Raw genomic sequence first — 14,844 nt, forward strand, 5'->3', positions numbered from 1 at the left:
CTTGGTTAACTTTGATGGTTCTTTTGTAGGTGTCAAAGGGATTGTTGGTGTAATCATTTACAGTGCAAATGGTAAGGTCTTGGAGTTTAAAACTGATGTTTTCAATGCTTCTTCAGCTTTTAAAGTTAAGATTCAGGCTGGGATTCTTACAGTGCAGTTTGTCATGGAGAGTAACTATATGCATCCAGTGTTTTTATCGGACTACCAAATCTTTTATGCTGCTATCGCAAAATTTCTTAATGTGGTTGCCAATGATCTAGCCGTGTGAGCTAGATTGTTTGTTTTTTCTAGTTATCCTTTCCCAAGGGAGTTAGCACCCCATGTTACTAACATCAATTTTTCATGTTTTAGTATGAAAGTAAAGTTAATTCACCAAAATTTTTCATATCATAGAAAAATTGATTTTTTTTTCTATATTTTTCTTTCTCACATAGTTTAAAAGTTTGATGCATCCTTAAAAAAATGAGAAAAAAGAAATATTTGTTACTGTTTTTTTTTTTTATATACATAATAAAAAAAAACCAACTTACCTTTGTTTCTCAGAATTTTTGCTAAGAAATGACAAAGTACATTTCAAAAAACTAATCCTGTCCTTGCCCGGCCGCTCCCCCTTAAAATTTAGAATTTAAAAAACAAGGTCTACAGTTAGAGGGGTATTTTAGTAAATTCGGACTGCCATTGTAGTCAATCTCTATCCACTTCGTGATGAAATAACTCTCTCAGTCTCTCTCTCTTTCTCAGACTTCGTATTTGTCGAAGCAAAACCCAGAGAGAAGTTGTATTGTATCACCAACTCTGGTAGCTTTCTCTCTCTAAAGCTTTCAATTTCTAACTATCCATTTCAAAACACTTCAACTTAAACCCTTCACCAATCACCACTGCTCTCTCTCTTCACTCTTCTTCCAACTCACTCTTTTTCCACTGCTTCAATTAATAATAATTCACTCTACTCCATCATTCAACCCCAACATTTTATTTTTGTTCTGATTTCAAACCATAATCCATTTCTAATTCACTCTTTTCTTTCTTGTTATAAATATTTCGACCTAAATCTCCACAACCTAATTTCGGAATCCACCCACTAAACTTGGTAGGTTCTTCATTCTCTTGATCTATGGCGGTTACTCACTTACTCTTATGTTTTTTCTTAACCGTCTTACTGCTTTTTTATTATTGGTTCTGTTGATTTTTCATATGGGTATTGGGTATCTTTTATTGTTGTCATTTAATTTCATCTGGGTTTGTATTAGATTGATGAAAAGTATCGATCTATGGTAGTTCCATGAATCTTTGATTTGTTCTTTTAGAAAAATGTAGTATAAAAGACTACCCAGAATCTGAAAATTCATTCTTGGAACGTGTTAGATTGACTATTGGATTATTCTTTAATCTAGAAACTATGACTTGATCCAGAGAGAGTGAAATTTTGGAAGCTATACAGAATCATCTAAGGATTGAACTTTGCTTTTTTAGGCTTTTGGAACTATGTAAGCATTGTGATATAATTCCTTGTTGTAAAGCAGAAAATCTGTATGGCTAATTTTCGTTGTCCTCGTTTTTTTTTCTTTTTTCTTTTTTAATGTTAATTCAAGCTTAGGCGATGCCACAAAAATACACTAGTTTTTCTTTCCAAGAAGAATATTTTAGAGATATTTTTGTTTAAGGAAATAGAAGAATATGCTTCTTCTTCCTTCTTTTCATCTATTTTTCTAGCTTAAAGATATAGCATTGGATTCTTGTTCTTGTATGGGGGGCACCACTCAGATGTTGATGTTTTTGACCTGGTTATCTTGATCTTGTGGATCTCATGTTTTAATATTTTAAAGTTTTTCTCACCTTATTTTCTGGTTCTATGTTTTGTACCTTTCTCACTAAATCTGCTTTCTTTCTCTTACATCAACTAGTTTTTTTTTTTTTTTTACTATTTTGTATTTCTTTGCCCAAATTACTATCTAAACCATCTTTGTTAGCTTATATGGTTCGAACATCACACGCTTGATGATATTTCCCTTTGATTTTGTTTAAGCATTTCTTCTATGGAATCTGAAAACGGGGTCAATTTGGAAGATGAGAAATGTGTTGTTGAGGGAAACCAAGTTGAAGAACCAGTGAATAATTTGGATAATGAGGGCCAGAATGCTGATCTTGAGGATAAATCTCTCACCATGAATGGAAAATCTGAACCTGTGGCAGTCACTGCTGATGGCGTAGATTCTGCAGGTGAGGCGGTTAAGGCCTCTGTGACTGCTCCACCGAGTAAAAATTCTAAAACTACAAAGGTAAACTGTGGCTTAGAATAAAAATGTAGAAGTTCTCTTAGCTTGAGCTCTGCTGTCATCATTTTGATTAGTCTATTGTGTGGACAGGATTCTCATGCTTCAAACAATGGTTCCTCTAAGAACAGCAAAATTATTAAGGAAAAGATTTTAAAAAGCACCACTCAGTCCTCTAGAAACCAGAAAGGGATTCTTTCTCAGAGTTTTTCCTTCCCAGCTAGAGGAGCTCGGGCTGATGGAATGAAGAAAAGTGTGGATGGGCTACCTGTGAAAAGAGAAACCAAACAAGCTCGAGCAAATGGAACCAAACCTGAACCTTCTTTTGCCAATGGAACAGTCACTTCATTTTCTTTAAGTCGCCCAAATAGGCGTTCAACTGTTGCAGGAGTACAATTGAAGGAAGGAAACAAACCTAATGGGGCTACTTCCCGGAGGGCTACATTGACATCAATTCCTAGCAACAAGCAATCTACAGTAAGAATCTTTTCTCCATTTTTTGGTTAATTTTCTCTTTTGTCTATGCGATTTGGTTTGCTACATTTCTTTATTATGTGACTTATTGTGTGATTTATATCTTTTTGGTATTAGTCTGGGAAGATTGGCTCTGTTAGTGAAACTGCTAATGACCCTTCATCTGAAACCTCATTGTAAGTTACCATAAACTTCAACTACAAGATTTTTATGTTCAATTGCCCAATTGTAACGAAAATTATAAATGGGGTACCTGTACTAACTCATCTTATGCCTTCATAAAAGCACAGCATAACATGAAAATTCTATTTTCTTAAAAAATTAATAAATTAATGAAAGAAAAGAATTTGTGATATTATTCTTACAATTTTTGCTGCTACATATGCAGATCAATTGATAACAGCTCAGTTCCTGTCACAGCAGCACAGCAAATAAAAGAGGAGGATGATACATACTCCACTACTTCGTACGATCCAAGATGATTTTGTCATTTGATGTTCCTCTTTTTATTGTTTGAACCATTTCTCCATTTGTTTTGCACTCAGCCTTTTGTGTTACTGTGTACTATCATCAGAAGTACAACTGGTGGTCGGAGAAGCAATGCTGCAGGATTTGCTTTTAGGCTGGATGAACGTGCTGCAAAGCGGAAGGAGGTAATTAACATTGATTTCTTTATCTTTTTCTTCGAATGGTCTAAATACATGCTTAAAGAGTTAACTAGTGTCCTGCTCATTGTTATTTAGTTCTATACAAAGCTTGAGGAGAAGATTCAGGCCAAGGAGGAGGAAAAATCTACCTTACAAGTGAAATCGAAGGTGTTGTTGGCACTAACAAGTTGAAATACTTGAAGTTCTTTATCTCCTATTGTGCATTTTTATTTAATGTTTATATATATTATGCAGGAAAGCCAGGAGGCTGAGATCAAGCAACTGAGGAAGAGTATGACATTTAAAGCCTCCCCAATGCCAAATTTCTATAAAGAGCCACCTCCAAAAGTTGAACTTAAAAAGGTTGCAAAGACTTTTAAGACCTGAACCCTATTTGATTATTAACATATCAGTAAAAAATTTAGAGGAAAGAAAAGGCATAACTTTAAATCTACAAATTATTTCAGATACCAACTACACGTGCGAAATCTCCCAAGCTTGGAAGGAATAAAATCTCCAATCTTTCAGTGAGCAACTCTTCTGAAGGAGGTGTTTCTTTAGGCCAGCCTCTGAACCAAAGCCAGAACAATGGGAACAAGGGGTACGAAAAAGAAGTTACAGAGCCAAAGAAACCAATCAAGAAGTCACAAGCTAAGGTTCATTCTCAGGAAACTGTGGCTAATAAAATCCAGCCAAAGCCCATCAAGACAAAGAAAACAAAATCAGTTGGCAAAGAAAGACAAATTCAGAAAGAAGCCATACCAGAATCCGAACAGTTGAATGAGAAAATAGACCAAGATCCTGAAACAAATGTCACCGGTGAGAACATTGATCATGTACTTGTTGTGCCTGCTGCTCATGAGATCATGCCTCAGGAAGTTACAGTGGGTGTGTGAGGACAAATTTTCTGATACATCATTGTGTTTATACTTTTGAAAAGATGCTATGTTAAAGCTCCAAATTGTTGTGAATATAGCGGTTATTGAATCACTGGTGAAAGTGTCATTTATTTGTTACTTTGATGGTTAATGTAATTACTGGTGTGCTTTATAAAGTTATAGAATCATTATTTGGGAACTTTTTGAAGTGTTTTTGACAAAACAAAAGAGTTCAAATTTCTTGTATTTGAGTTTTGCATCACTTTAGACCTTTCCTACGTCTCTAAGTCGTATGCATTAATGATTGTAGATACTCCTTTGTTGACTTCTCCCATTGTATTTCTTTTTATGTTTGGAAAAATAGTGTTCCAACCAGGTGCCTGAGACTCTGGCATGTCAGACTGCTGGGGTGGACATTGTTGAATCAAATGGTTGCATAGGCAATATTACAACTCAGAATTGGATTAGGCCATTGATGGGTTGCTATAGAAGCTTTCAGTAAACTATTTGTGCCTCCATTGTAATATTTCGCTCGGCCTTCTCCTGTGCCATCAGGCCATCAAAGCAAGCTGTTCATTGACGACGCACTCTTTCTCTTGGATATTGGATTGCTTTGCTCGTCATCAGTTTGTCGGGGGCTCATGGCAGACGCTAACTTCTAAATGCTAAAATCTACAATCAATCGAGGTCGAAAATTTTCGTTCACAAACAATTTGTAGACCAAACAACGAGTAATGAGGGAAAGTTTGGGAACACCTAAGAGGTGACCACCTGAAGGCACTTAGACAAGCAACTCCATAAACTTGCAGTTTAATTTCCAATAAATAATCAAAAAAATGTTTAATAAACTATTTATCTCGATGTTTAAACTTTGATTTATGAAATGATTATCGTTATTGGAATTGAGATTTGAGAGCAAGAGTAATGGAAGTGTGAGAGTGAGTAGTGATTTTTCTGTAATAACAATATATTCTAATGATTGTCTTCCTCTTTTAGAAAAGACTTTTTTGTAAGCCTTCAGAGAACATTTTTTTTGTTGTATTTGTATAAATCAATATTATTTTATTTTATGCATTGAAGTATTTTTTTTTTTTTGTAAGTTTATATAATGTAAGCAAAGAAAATATTAGATTAGGTGACTGACTGCTGTTATTTTTCATAATTAGATGCGATTACAATAGGTTCCGTTTTAAAAAAAGGAACACTACTAACAACTTTTAGAATACCTCCAACGTAACTTTAAATGTTGAATTTGGTGCAAAAAAATAAATTTAATATATTACTATATCTTACACTGTTATACAGTATGTGTTACAGTACACGGCATATATGTCGTACACTGTAATTATGATATTTTTATTATTATTATTTTTATTTTATATTTGTATAATAATATTTTCTATACATATATTTATTACAAATTCTACAATGTAATTTTTAAAAGAAGTTTACCGATATACTCTTATCTGTTTCAGCATTCGGGAAATTTTTTTAATCAATTATTCTTTCATGCTCGTATTATCGTATATGTATGTTGTAGCTATTTGAGACATCTTGTAAGATTTTGAGAGATTCAAAAAAAAAAAAAATTAGCATGCCAAAAATAGGATTCAAATAGTCTATTACACGTGTAACTCTTTTATACACATGTGAAATAGACTATTTAATATTATTTTAATTTATATTATTACATGAAATTTGATATTTTAATTTATAGAGTTTTAATAATTTATAGTAGAGTAATTTATGGCATAAATACTTAAGTTTATCTTTTCAGTTGCAAATAAGTACTTAAGTTTAATTTTTGGCGGTAATAATCCTTAAGTTATATTTATGAAACTCTGTAGGTAACTCACCGTTGAATGTTAAGTCATTATCCACGTGTCATTTTTTTATTGGTATATTTAAATTAATTTTAAAAAAAAAACTAAAAATTCAATGACTTGGACCAATCAAGGATTGCCACGTGGAATTTACTTAACACTTAACAGCTAAGTACCTACAAAAATTTTAAAATTATAATTTAGATATTATTACCGCTAAAAATTAAACTTAAGTATTTACTTACAGCTAGAAATTAAATTTAAGTATTTAGGCCGCAAATTACTCTTTATAATATTATTGTCACGTAATTAATTAGAAGTTTCATTTACATTATTAATATAATAATTGTGATGATTTTAGTAAATTAATATAACAATAAAATGAATATTTTATTTTATTAAATAAAATTTAATAATAAAAAATATTATTTTTAGTGTAATTTTATTGTAACCTAAATGAGTTTTTGACACTAAATTTAAGTATTTTGTGGCAAAAAAAAAGGAAATTTTATTTACACCCCAAAAATGTTTAAAGACACCCCATTTTAATAATTTTTATTTTATTTAAAATTAATATCTTTAATTATACTAAACTTTTTTAACTTTTTTCTTCCAATTCATATTCTTAAAAAATATACCTATCAAACAAAATTAAATTATATTTTAAATATTCTGGAAAAAAAATTAAAATAAAAAATTATATGAAATTTTCTTAGAAAAAAATAAAAAAAAATATACATGAGTTAGAAAAATTATGAAAATGAAATCAAAATAAGTATTGAAATTAACATAAAATAATGTGAAGAAAAAAATTTAAAAAAATATTAAGAATATTTTTTAAAAATTATTTAAGTTTATATTTTTTTTAATAATGGGGTGTATTTATAAGTTTATGAGGTGCAAATAAAACTCCCCCCAAAAAAAATTGGTGTTGAGATTGGAGATGCCGGACCTTAATTGGCTAGTTGGTTGTCCTTTTGGAGCATAAGTCAACTTTTTGGGCATTCAGATTAGTTACAACCCAAAATATAATGGTTTAGGCCCAACATTAATAGGCTAGTGAATGTCTTTGGGCTTCTTTTTACAGAAATGCTCAGCTTTAAAGGGAAAATTTAAAAATATAGATTAAAAAAATAACATAAAATAATATTTTTTTTTTAAAAAAAAAAATATAATTATTTCTTTATATTATTTCAGTATTTTATAAAAATAATACGAAACAATAAGAAAACTATATAAAAGTAACAGAAAAATAATATCCATACAAAAACAAAAAATAATATACAAATAATAAAAAATCAATAATAAATTAATAAGAGTAGAACATAAAAATATATAAAAAGACCATATTTTCTCTAAATAAAATCATAAAAATATTTAAAATTTCGTAGTACTTTTATGTTTTTTTTCGTTATTTTTGTATATTTGTGAAATAATTCCCAAAAAATACATAAAATATGTATCCGCTAGACACTTGGCAGTTAGCTTACCAACTACTTTTACCGTGGGCATGATAATGGGAATTTTTTAGGAAAATTTACATGGTATACTAACTTTTGTCATTTTTTTACAAAAATACTATCAGGCGGTATTTTTTACCTTTTTACTGTGTTTTTTTTATAAGTTTCATACTGCAGTATACTGTGTTAAGTTTTCACTAGTGTTCTACTAGTGTTTTATGGTTGTTCTACTGTTGGTTTGAGCTGTTCTGTTCTATGTTCTACTAGTGTTTTATAAAAACACAGTATTTTTGAAAATATTTCAGTGTGATAGTATTTTTGTAAAAATTAACTCAAATTCTAGTATTTTTGTAAATTTCCCAATTTTTTATAGTTTGAGCAAATATTATATGAAAGCCCAAGAATATGTAATTTTCAAAAATTACAAAAGTTCAGAGTAATTTCTGTAAACAAAATTTTCAAAGTTTTAGCAATACAACTTTTTTTTAACTGAAGTTTACAAATTCGTAATTAAAACTTAGAAGTTTATAAACATATATCACAATCTTGAAAACAATATTTATCAGGACATTTTCATTTTTATGTTTTTTTAGCAAAGCTTACAAAATATGCGGAAACAGTTTAGTTATCTTTCCCATATTTTTTTTTAAGGTAAATATTACTTTGGACTTTGTGTTTTACATAAATTATTAAACGGATATTCTATTTTGTTAAATGACGAAATAGATCCTGTATTTTTCAAAATTGTACAAATAGGACCTTGAACTGATTTTGTGTCAAAATAAAACTTAATAATAATCCGATCTAGAGATGTCATGACAAAACTAGTTACATTTTCTGTATTTGTTCGTAATAAAAATTGTCTAAAAGTTGGTTATATTAAAAAATAAAATTGTTGAAAATTGAGCTCATGGTCTTATTTTTACCATTTTGGAAAATATAAGGTCCATTTTATCATTTAGAAAAATAGAGGGTCCAATCAGTAACTTTTGCAAAATACAGAGTCCAAAATAGTATTTACCTTTTTTTATTATTATTATTACTACACAAATTGTATTAAAAAAAAACCCAAAAAATGTATAATTTTCACTATTTAAAGACTAAATAGAAAATGAAAACCATAGCAAGTGACCCTAAATTATATTATAACACTATGTAAGTAAATGTTCTCATTTCAAAACTTGTAGAGAAATGATCATTTGACACTATTTATTATTTATATTGTCTTTTGTCGTATAAAAAAATCAATAATTTTTTTTTTCCATATTTTTTAAAATTAGAAGCAAATTACTTAAAAATTATGATATATCTATATTAGTTTTGTTAATTTTTTTTTTTGTTTTAAAGTTATGTCGATTTTTTTTTTAATTTGCTATATTAGATAATATTTATTTTTTATTTTGCTATGTATAATAGTGGTATATAATTTTGTTAGCATAATACAAATATTTTAATGTCTGTATATAATTTTATTGGCATGCTACATATATTTAATTATTATTTTTATATATTTTAATTGTATGATATATTATTTATTTTAAATAATATTTAATTAGTTTCTATTTTATTATAGGGATATTGGCGGCTAAACCGCCTGAATTTTACGGTTTGTAACACTTAACCACAAAAATCGAATTTTAGCGGCTAAACTACCTAAACCGTGGTTCCGTTTTGCTCTGCACACCTCCGTCCAAAAATCAGAGTTAAGTGCCACGGTGGACTGTCCACTTGTACACGTGGAAAATTTTTAGTGGTTCACGTAATATTAGTTTTAAAAAATAATTATAAATATTTTACAAAAATTAAAAAATCAAATTAAAAAAATATAATTTTTTTTTTACTTTTTTTTTTCTCTTTTTCTTTTTCTTTCTCTTTTTTCTCGATAGAATCCCCTCCCTTACTGAACTATACTCTGCTTCTGTAGTTGACAAAGACACTGTTGGTTGCCTTTTGCTACACCAAGACACTACTCAAGATCCAAGTTTGAATACATACCCAGTAGTTGATCGTCGGGTATCATGATCTCCAGCATAATCAGCATCGCTGTAGCCAACGATCTTGACCTCATCACCTTTCTTATAGAAGAGACCATAGTTAATTGTATCTTTGACATACCTCAGTATTCGTCGTACTACTTCCAAATGTGGCTTCTTTGGTTGCTGCATATATCGACTTACTACTCCAGCTGCATAAGAAATATCTGGTCGAGTTAATGTAAGATAGATTAGACTTCCCACCAGTTGTCGGTACATTGCTCCATCTTGCAAGTCCTTCTTAGCATGAGCACATAGCTTAGCATTGGCTTCCATAGGTGTTGAGATGGGCTTACACTCAAGCATTCTAAATCTTTGCAGTAAATCTTTAGCATACTTTTGCTGACAAAGAAATAAGCCTTCCTTAGTTCGGTTAACTTCTAATCCGAGAAAGTGTTTCAATTCTCCAAGCTCCTTCATTTGAAAGCGTACTGATAGGTTCTCTTTTGTTTGATAAATTTCTGTGTTGTCATCTCCAGTGATAATGAGATCATCAACATATACCAGAGCAATTGCAATTTTTTCTTCCCTTACTTTGACGAATAAGCTTGAATCTGCATGTGCCATGGAATATTCGCTTTCTACTAAGAACTCAGAAATCTTTCCATACCATGCTCGTGGAGCTTGCTTTAATCCATACCTTTTTCAGTTTGCAAACATAGTCGGGATGTGCTCTCTCCTCAAAGCCTCTTGGTTGCAACATGTATATCTCTCGGTCCAGTTCTCCATGTAGAATGGCATTCTTTACATCCATTTTCCATAGTCTCCAGTACTGTTATAATCTTAGCGATTGGGCTAAATGTCTCATCATAATCTAGCCCATACTGTTGAGAGAATTCTCGAGCAACTAACTGAGCCTTGTATCTCTCAATTGGATCGTCAGGACGAATTTGTACCTTGTAGACCCATTTGCACGAAATGGATTTCACTTCCTTCGGCTTTGGCACCAACTCCCAAGTCTGATTCTTCGCTAGCGCACTTATTTCTTCTTTCATAGCTTCTAGCCACTTGGAGTTTACTATGCCTCTTCATACGACTCTAGTTCTCTAAACTTTTCTTCTTCAGCTACAGCTAGGGGTGAAAATCGCTCGGTTATGGTCAGTTTTTAAAATTTTATAACCGACCGGTCGGTTACGATTTTTATTTTACGAAAACTGTAACCGACCGTTTAAAAATTATAACTGTATAAAACAGACCGTACGGTTTTTGGCGGTTTTCGGTTTGGCGGTTTTTGGCGGTTTTGGGCGGTTTTTGGCGGTTTTGACGATTTTTTGGTCAAACTATTTTTTTATTTCAAGAACCGAAACCGATCGCCATGTCAAAAAAACCAAAACCGAAACCGACCGCCAAATTCGGTGATGACGTGGAACCGAAAATTCGGTTACGGTCTGGTCGGTTTGATGGTCGGTTTTGGTTTTCCGGTTTTTATGAACATACTGTTGGAAATTATTTTACCAGGATCTTAGATCTACTCACAAGTATGTTGATTAACACCCTAAATATGAACTTTCTAAAACGATAAAATAAACACATATAAAGTTTAGGAAACCTTACATTGGGTGCAGCGGAATTAAATGACTCCTTCCGTTCATATATCTAGCCCTTGATTCCTTTCTGTAGCAGAGCATTATCAATATCTGAATCTGGATCTCTTTCTCTGAATCTTTGATGCTGAAACTCCTTCTTGCTGAAAGTCTTTCTTCACGATCTTCCTCACTATGATTGAGGTATCACTTGCTGTGTGTGGGCACTACTCATACACTAAGGATTTCGAAATTCAAGAGGGAAGAGAAAGAAGAAGTGGCAGCTAAAGATAGGGAGAGAGAAAGGCTCAGGTTTTTCTCTGAAGGAAAAATAGAAAATTTAAGTGTAATTTTCCTGAAGCCTTCACTATCTATTTATAGCATTCCACTAGGGTTAGGTTTGAATTATTTGGCATTAAAATAATAAAAATATCAGAGGGAAAACCCTACAAAAGTGGCCGGCCATGCAAGGTGGATTTGGGCCTCACTTTTTGCAATTTTGCAGTTTTATCTTTTCTGCATCTGATTTTCTCAAAAACGCCAATTTTCTAATTCAACCATTTAAATGCCAATTCTAACTATTTAATAACTATAAATAATTATTAAATAATATTGTCATTTATCATATTTATTAATTGAACCATACAAAGTATCATAATTAACAAATATGCCCCTAAAACTCTTTCTTTACAATTTCGCCCTTACTTAGTGAAAAATTCACAAATAGACATAGTCTAATTTGAGAATTATAATTGATTAATCAAAATCAATTACATGAGTCTTACAAGCAATATTATCTCAACTAGTGGGGGGACCATGGGTCTATATAACCGAGCTTCCAATAAGTAGATCAAGAATTTAGCACTAAAATTCACTAACTTATTAATTCTTCGTTGAATCCACGCATAGAACTTAGAATTGCACTCTCAGTATATAGAATGCTCTATATGTTCCACCATATAGACACATCATTAGTTATCCATTGTTATAATCCTAATGTGATCAATGATCCTCTATATGAATGATCTACACTGTAAAGGGATTAAATTACCGTTACACCCTACAATGTATTTATTCCTTAAAACACTTGACCCCGTATAAATGATATTTCAGCTTATGTGAAATGAGTACTCCACCATTTATGTTCGTTTGGTCAAGCTCGAAGGAGATCATCCTTTGCTTACTATTCGCCAGATAGAAGCTATAGATTCCATGTTCATGATAGCGCTCCCACTCAATTGCACTACCGTGTTCCCAAAATGTACGTATCACCCTGACCTAAAAGTAGGCTTAACTAACAAATCAAAGAACACGAATAGCCTTTCAAGATTGAGCCTAATCATAACAGGATTAAGAACATTTGATCTAGGATCAACTTGGCGATATTGACTTGAATAGATTTTACGGTAAGTTTAATTAAATCTAAGTCAAAGTTCAATATCGGTCCCTTCCGATGCATACTCCATGCATCCAACCTGGGCTTTACTTTAACCAATGCTCTGGAAAGAACATAGCACTTCTCCAAATGCAAGTAAACTCTGTTGTAGATTATCATATCAGTAAAACCCTATGTCTGATAAATCTAGGAAACTTTATTCACATAGTCATGTTTACTTTCCAATGTGTTGACGGTACAATAAACAGGATCAAGTATGTGAAAAGGGTTTCAGATGAATTTATACATTATGTACATATAATCATGAAATAAATCATGTGAACCATGCAACATTAAATGTTATTTCTGATCTATATTAATAAGTAAATCTGATTATATTGAAATGAGTTTTATTTAGGGCATAAAACCCAACACATACAACAACATTAGCATATTTTGGATTTGGCTTTCGCGCTCTTGTTGATCTTCAAAGTTCTGGTTGGCTATCATCATGTCCTTCTCTTTGATGCACCCCTGTTTGCCATGAATTCTGAGGTGCCTCATCCTCAGTCTTTTCTTCTTCATATGTATCTTGAGTTGATGGTAACTCAACAATTCGCTCCCCCATTTTCTTTTGCAATTCGTCTTCCATTTCTTTAAAATCTGGTAATGCTTCCCTTTGCGATGACCACCATGATGATGCTGTTGGAAATATTTTACCAGGATCTAGATTTACTAACAAGTATGTTTCATTAACATCCTAATATGAATTCTAAAACAATGAAATAAACACATATAAAGTTTAGTAAACCTTACATTGGGTGCAGCGGAATATAATGACTCCTTCCGTTCAGATCTCTAGCCCTTGATTCCTTTCTGTAGCAGAGCATCACCAAGATCTGAACCTCGATCTCTTTCTCTCATTCCTTTGATGCTGATTCTCCTTCTTATTGTTTGGAATCTCCTACAGTCTTACACACTATGATTGAGATACCACTTGATGTGTGTGGGCACTCACTCATTCACTCAAGGATTTCGAAAATCAAGAAGAAAAGAAGAGAGAAGGTGGCGGCTAGAAGATTTTCTGTGAAGGAATGAGATGTATCATCTTTTTCCTGAGGCCATCACTACCTATTTATAGGTAACCACCTAGGTTTAAGTTAGAATTATTTGGCATTAAAATAATGAAAAAATAAATGATAAAAGCCTACAATAGTGGTCGGCCTAGGCTTTGGATATTGGGCCTCACTTATGCAATTTTGCTGTTTTATCATTTCTGCGTCTTATTTTCTCAAAAACGCCAATTTTCAAATTCAACCATTTAAATGCCAATTCTAATTATTTAATAAATAAAAATTAATTATTAAATAATATTGTCATTTAATATATTTATTAATTAGACATATAAAGTCTCTTAATTAATAAATAAACCTAGAATCTCTTTTCTTTACAATTTCGCCCTTGCTTAGTGAAAATTCATACACTAGACATAGTCTAACTTTAGAATTATAATTGATTAATCAAAATCAATTAATTGAGTCTTACAAGCAGTATGGTCTCAACTAGTATGGGGACCATGGGTCTATATATCCGAGCTTCCAATAAGCAGATCAAGAATTTATATCTTAATTCACTGATTTATTAATTCTTCGTTGAATCCACGCATAGAACTTAGAATTGCACTCTCAGTATATAGAACGCTCTATATGTTCCACGATATAGATACGTCATTAGTTATCCATTGTTATAATCCTAATTTGATCAATGATCCTCTATATAGATGATCTACACTGTAAAGGGATTAGATTACCGAAACACCCTACAATGTATTTTATCCTTAAAACACTTAACCCCGTATAAATGATATTTCAGCTAAGTGAAATGAGTACTCCATCAATTATTTTCGTTTGGTCAAGCTCGAAGGAAATCATCCTTTAGTTTCTATTTGTCAGATAGAAGCTATAGATTCCATATTTATGTTAGCGCTCCCACTCAATTGCACTATCATGTTCCCAAAATGTACGTATCACCCTAACCCAAAAGTAGGCTTAACTAAAAAATCAAAGAACATGTATAATACTCTTAAGATCGAACCTAAACATATCAGGATTAAGATCATTTGATCTAGGATCAACAGGTGATATTGAATTGAATAGATATTACGGTAAATTTTAACAAATCTAATCAAAGTTCAATATCGGTCCCTTCCGATGTATACTCCATACATCCGATACTGGTAAACTTTGCCAATGCCCTGGAAAGGACATACCACTTATCCAAGGTGTAAGAATACCAATCGCTGATTATACCATGTCAGTCTAAATCCAGTGTTCTGACAAATCAGGGAATAAACTTTTG

General features: G+C 31.7%; 1 protein-coding gene across 1 annotated transcript; it reads left to right on the top strand.

Moving 5' to 3' along the window:
* Positions 1 to 652: 652 nt before the first annotated feature.
* Positions 653 to 4,471, top strand: LOC115698735 (protein WVD2-like 4). Its single transcript, XM_030625887.2, has 9 exons — positions 653 to 1,090; positions 2,027 to 2,279; positions 2,367 to 2,750; positions 2,865 to 2,923; positions 3,136 to 3,213; positions 3,322 to 3,400; positions 3,491 to 3,562; positions 3,650 to 3,757; positions 3,862 to 4,471. Exons 2-9 carry the CDS (start codon positions 2,037 to 2,039, stop codon positions 4,288 to 4,290), a joined length of 1,452 nt encoding a protein of 483 aa, XP_030481747.2. The 5' UTR covers positions 653 to 1,090; positions 2,027 to 2,036; the 3' UTR covers positions 4,291 to 4,471.
* The last annotated feature ends 10,373 nt before the right edge of the window (positions 4,472 to 14,844 follow it).

This window comes from Cannabis sativa, chromosome 8, assembly GCF_029168945.1.
Source record: "Cannabis sativa cultivar Pink pepper isolate KNU-18-1 chromosome 8, ASM2916894v1, whole genome shotgun sequence".
Lineage (NCBI taxonomy): Eukaryota > Viridiplantae > Streptophyta > Magnoliopsida > Rosales > Cannabaceae > Cannabis > Cannabis sativa.